The 5,984-nt window shown below is 31.2% G+C and overlaps 1 protein-coding gene across 1 annotated transcript; it reads left to right on the top strand.

Moving 5' to 3' along the window:
* Nucleotides 1-1,124: 1,124 nt before the first annotated feature.
* LOC145086243 (uncharacterized) lies at nucleotides 1,125-5,516 on the top strand. The gene is made up of 3 exons (XM_079023991.1): nucleotides 1,125-2,090; nucleotides 2,629-2,782; nucleotides 4,916-5,516. Exons 1-3 carry the CDS (start codon nucleotides 1,263-1,265, stop codon nucleotides 5,428-5,430), a joined length of 1,497 nt encoding a protein of 498 aa, XP_078880117.1. The 5' UTR covers nucleotides 1,125-1,262; the 3' UTR covers nucleotides 5,431-5,516.
* Nucleotides 5,517-5,984: the final 468 nt, after the last annotated feature.

Here is a 5,984-nt window from a genome sequence, read left to right on the forward strand (position 1 = left end):
ATCGGCTAGCAACCAATGAGTTTGTTTAGAACTAGCAAAAAGTTCTCTTTCAAAATAACACTACTTTCTCAATAGATTAATCTATCAACTTTAACCATGGTTTTTAATACATGATCAACTTCAAAAGAACAATTGCACTCATTTCTCATATTATTACAAATTTTAGATAATATGTGTTATATCGCTATACCGAAACCACCTTGCTCTCACACCAACTATACATACCTAATCCAATGCCATGCATATGTTTTAATCTATCGTCACACCCTAAAATCTTTCACTTTGTAAAACACTACTAAGTTATGTATCATAGAGTACTCTTGTGACTTCTTGCTGTGTGCGTCCAACCTTCCTTTTCAGTGAAGTTTACAGCTCATCTACCACATGCATGAAGAGTACTTGACCGTTAGTGATACTGAGGAAAGACCTCCGACCCCATAAAAACACGACGTATCATCATGTAATGTCTAATTGTTCATTCCATGTGGTTGTTGACTATGTTTTCTATGAATTTAAGTTTTTAAATCCCTTTTATAAGGGATGTCACAATGCCCAAAGGACGCAACATGAAGGGGGACGAGAGCCATGAGGAAGCGATATCGCACACGAACACCACCCATGTTGTTTAGGTACCATTAGATTCCGTTATGCACATGATGATGCAATTACAACACTTCAACAACTAAAGAATTTCACACAAAGTAATAATGCAAACGAAAACAAAGAAACAATCAATTTACATGGTTTCACACAATTAAGATGATCGGTGCATCCACAACAAACACGAGTCAAATTTGTTATCCAAGAAAACTATGTTAAATGTTGGTACGCAGAGTTGGGATTAGTATGAACCATATCCTCCTACTTAAATTAAATGACATGACATGAGTCTTAATAAAATCTGTTGTGAATTGTTGTGAAATGTTAATGATTTAATATGAAAAAAAAATATTTGTTTTCTGGAAAAATCGTTCAAAGTAAAAAAATAAAGTAAAATAAAATAAAATTAAATTGTCTTTTTTACGAATTAGTTTAAAGACAAAAGCTTTTTTGTTTTGATGTGAAGGAAATATTTGTATTAATTTAAAAATAATCGCCACCCAATGGCCTTGATATCATAAACACAAGATTTGAATCGAGTAAAAACCTCTTTCGCAATCAACTCTATCTTTTCCCAATTTCCAACCTTCCCTTTTTCTTGTTGAAATCTCTTCAACACCCATTTTCGCAAACAATTATTGGGGAATAAATTCTTTACAATCATGAGTCATAAGCATTTACATGAACTGTTAAGAGAAGATCAAGAACCATTTCAGCTCAAGAACTACATCGCCGACCGCCGTTGTCAGCTCAAATCCACAACCACCAGAGACACCGCTCTTAACCCCAGAAAACGAAAACCCTTAATCCAATCCACATCTGCTTCCACCACCGCTCGTAATTTCTGCATCAACCACGTCTGTCTATTATCGTTCCATGATTCGCCGGATGTTAGGAAATCACCGTTTCTTGATTTCTCTTCGCCGGCGATTAAGAGCCCGTATAATGGCAGAAGTCCCAACAACGCCACCGTTTTCCTCCATATTCCATCCAGAACCGCCGCCATGCTACTCGATGCCGCCATGAGGATCCAGAAGCAGAAGAAGCCTACTTACAAACCCAAATCCGATTCATCCAGGAATGCTGGGTTCGGGTTATTCGGATCTCTACTCAAGAGGTTGAAGGATCGGAGAACGCGAATAAAACGCCGTGAAATCAGCTTATCTTCACCGCCGACGAGCAGAAACCGGAAAAGCGACGTCGTCGGAAGTGGTTGCTCATATAATCATGATAATACTAACAGGCTTACTAGTGCAGATTGGTCGGAAAAGTCGTCAGATGTGGAGACTTCATGTAGTTCATGGTCTATTCATGATTCAGAAGAGATTGAATTTATGGGTGAAAATGACTGTTTTGCTTCCACTGAAAAGTGCTTCTGTTCAAGCCCTTCAAGTCCTTTTCGTTTTTCTCTTGAAAAAAGCCCTTCCTCCGGCCGCCGGACACCGGATTTCATTTCGCCGGCGACGTCTCCAACTCACCACCTGCAACAGGTTTTGGCTTTCATCCATTTTTACACATGTTTTAATAAAAATTAATTTTTTACGTGTAGTAATCACTTTAGTTTAAACTTTAAACACGCTTGAAATTGCTAAAAGACCGAGTCTTGGTTGACTGAGTCAACTCGTTAACTCAGTGGAGGATCTTGTTGTCATGTAGAGAATCTGGGTGTGGATGTGGTTTCTGATTTCCATGGCAGAAATATGTGAAATGACAAAAACGCCCATGATCGACAAGGAGACATTGAACCTAATAGGGGTGTTTATGCCATTTACTATGTTTACACTGCCACAAAATCTTCACTTAAAACAAATCTTGTCTATTGTCTAAAGATTAATAAAATTCCCAAAAAGGACAAAGCAAAAATTTGGCATTACATTTAGATACATCCATATTGATAAATCCAAACACACTTTAATCGCATGTACAAAGAAAAGTCAGCATAACTTTTCAAGATTCACCTAGCACTTTTCTAATTTCAAAATATGCCCTTGAAATTCAAAAAGTATTACAATTTGGTCACTTTTATAGGAGAAAGAAGATTACCAAAATGAGAAATCTCAAGAAATTAAGTTTCAAGAGGAGGACGATAAGGAACAATGTAGCCCGGTTTCCGTGTTGGATCAATTGTTTGAGGATGATGAGGAAGGTTATGATCTTGAATGCAGTTATGACAACGTACAACGTAAGTGAAAATTTTCAAATTCAGTATAAAAAAACATGTGTTTTTACTATTTTATCGATTTCTCCATTTAACCGAATTTTCGTAATAATTAAATAATTCCATATTTTTACCGTTTAAAAAAATCATTTTTTTCTGGGTTATCTGAATTTGATAACAAAACAAAAAAAACAAAAAACATAGGTGATTTCACAATTTTATTTAGAGAAATTAAATATCATCCTATTTTTCTTCCTATGTATTTTCCTACTAATTTAAAATAATGATAAGTATTTTCCTACTAATTTAAAATAATGATAAGTGTATTAAAATATTATTAATTTTATCCAAATATGACAAATGTCACCACCATTTCACATGGCTATGGATAAAAATATAAGTAGAAAGAAAAATGTATTAAGCGGCTGATAAGAATAATTATGTGTTTCAAATCGATAAAATGGGGAAAATATTTTCTACCTTTTAACATTTTGTCTTTCTTTAGTAGCATGTATATATGAAAAATAACGATGAAAGAAATAAAATTTTGATGGGTAAATCGATAAAACGGTAAAAAAATATTGTTTTGTAGTTTTCTACCTTTTTTAAAACTAGGCAACCACGAAAAATGGTTTTTTAACCGTTCAAAAATATAATGATTTAATCATTACACAAAACAAATTTGGCATTAAAAGCACTCCAAAAAGAATTGTCCAATTACGAATCACGAATATATGATTCAAAAAGAAAAATTAATGCACAAAACAGTTAAATAAATAAATTAATAATATTATATATATATATATATATATATATATATATATATATATATATATATATATATATATATATATATATATATATATATATATAAACAATTAAACATGTTTGTCTCTTTCACCAAATCTATTTGATGACAATGGAAAATTATTCGTGGGATCCATGCATTCATCATATTTACAGCACCTGATGGTTGTACATTTTAAATCGAAAATATGATTGCATTTTGACTATAAAATGCTAGTTTAACATATACGCATATAAGTCAATTAGACATTGGGCTTATATAATAATTTCCCTTTTTTTATAGAATTATTTACTAATTAATATTACAATAAATTAAAAAAAAAAACTCTAAAATATATTATTTACAATTTTTTATTTTACAAAGTACACTTACAATAACTATTTTTTAATACTGTTTATTCGCAATATTGTTTTGTAACTTTATTGTCATATGTACTATTTACTAACTAGTTAAATTATATAAAAAAAGTGCTCATAAAATGTTTAATGTTATAACTTTTTAACCAAAAGAATCGATGAAAAAGACCGACCCCTACTGATTTTTTTTGAAACTGAGCTCTCAGTACTAAAGGACGAATAAAACTTTAGCCAAGCACACACTCTCTCTCCTTAGTTAATATATTAATAAATAATATTGAGTCAATTACAAATTTGGTCCCTACGCTTTATAAAAATACAAGTTCAGTCCAAATTTTCAAAAATTCCGAATCATCATAATGTCGACCTTCGCATTTCATTGCGGATACAGTCCGTTCTTTATATAAAACTAACTTCAAAATACGGAAAAACTTGCAATTTTGAGTAAAGTATAGGGACCAAATCCACACCAAAATATAAAATTTGCATTAAATTGTAAAGCAAAGGGACCAAATCTGGTTTTGGATTTATTAGTTAGGGTTTTATGCACAAAAGTTCCATTATTTTGAGAATTTTTTTTTTGATGAAGTCATAAATTTTTTTTTGAACAGTATTATTTAATATTTTGTCCACATTAAAGAAAAAATCATTTTTATTTTAGCATGAAATGACAGATTATCATGTAAAATTAATAATCAGAATTTTTCTTTTCAAATTTTTTATTTGAGGATTTTATCAATTTTTTTTTTGTCTAAAACCTTTATTAGTTTTTAAATAGGACCATTTTGACTAACTTTACATTTCAAGTTGCACGTTCTAGCTCTGGAAAAGTAGTACGTTTTATATATGATCTGTCACATAAAGACAGTGGAACCCATTGAAACTGTATGAAATGCCAGATCTACCCTTTTCTATTTTAAATTTGAATTCAACTTTGTAAAATTCTATATTTGTATCATATGACCAAAATCTTTGTGGGGTCAACTTTTACAGGAGCAAAACATAAACTTTTACAAAAACTCAAAAGATTCGAGAAGCTCGCAAAGTTAGATCCAATCGAACTCGAAAAACACATGTCAGAACAATATGGTGATTGCATTGAAGAAATTGAAGAAGAAGAAGAAGATGATGATGATGATGATGATGATGATGATGATGATGATGATGATGATGAAGAGATTGTTTTAAGTGAAATCTTCAATATTTTAGGCTTTAAAAACATTCCTACGCATATGAAAAAGCTTGTTTCAGATCTAATTGTGGAAGAAAGAAAGAATGAGATGGAATTGGAAGTGATTGTGAAAAGGGTTGTTAGAAGAATGGAATCATGGAAAATGGTGGAATCAAACACGATTGATATGATGGTGGAATTGGATTTTAGAAAAGAGAAAAGTGAAGGGTGGAAGAGATTTGATGATGAGAAGATTAGAGAGACAGGAATGGACATAGGTGTTGCCATTTTTGGGGACTTGACGGAGGAATTAGCTCAAGAACTTGTTAGAGTTTAGTTGACTAATTACATCTTTGGTCAAAGTCTAAATAAAAATTTTGTCTACTTTATGAAGTAAATTAGAGTGTGTTTTTAATTCTTATACTTGTTATTTTGTTGTAAAATAAGTATTGTATTTGTAAAAATATAAAAAGGACACCGAAGCATGTAATATTTTTGTGTATCTCATGCAAAAAAAAGTACAGGCTTTTTGGTGTTCTTTTGGTATTTTTGTAGATACACCGACAGTTTTGCAACGTAAGTTTAAAATGGATGGTAATCTAATTCGCTTCCGTGATGTAATATATTTTTTTTGGGAAATAAAGTTCTAACTTGTTAGGAGCTCCTATATTATACATATATAATATACACAAAATTGCAAAAATGGTACTTGTGGTTGGCAAAATTTTGTACCTTTGATCGAAAATGAAATGTTGGTGCTAGTTTAAAATTGAATATTTCAATTGTTTTTGGTCCCTATACACTTGAAAAGACGATTTTGCTCTTATAACTTATTTTTTAATTTTCTTTAATTGCTGAAATACAAATGTTAATTTAATTTATATTTTTTTT

Source organism: Lactuca serriola, chromosome 2, assembly GCF_051521515.1.
Source record: "Lactuca serriola cultivar US96UC23 chromosome 2, Lser_US96UC23_V15, whole genome shotgun sequence".
NCBI lineage: Eukaryota > Viridiplantae > Streptophyta > Magnoliopsida > Asterales > Asteraceae > Lactuca > Lactuca serriola.

What these genes read in the sequence shown, in the direction of transcription:
- LOC145086243 (XM_079023991.1), top strand. Translation starts at nt 1,263, where the DNA reads ATGAGTCATAAGCATTTACATGAACTGTTAAGAGAAGATCAAGAACCA. An exon ending in CAACTCACCACCTGCAACAG is followed by an intron (nt 2,091 to 2,628) that starts GTTTTGGCTTTC and finishes TCACTTTTATAG; the next exon opens with GAGAAAGAAGATTACCAAAA. An exon ending in CAGTTATGACAACGTACAAC is followed by an intron (nt 2,783 to 4,915) that starts GTAAGTGAAAAT and finishes CAACTTTTACAG; the next exon opens with GAGCAAAACATAAACTTTTA.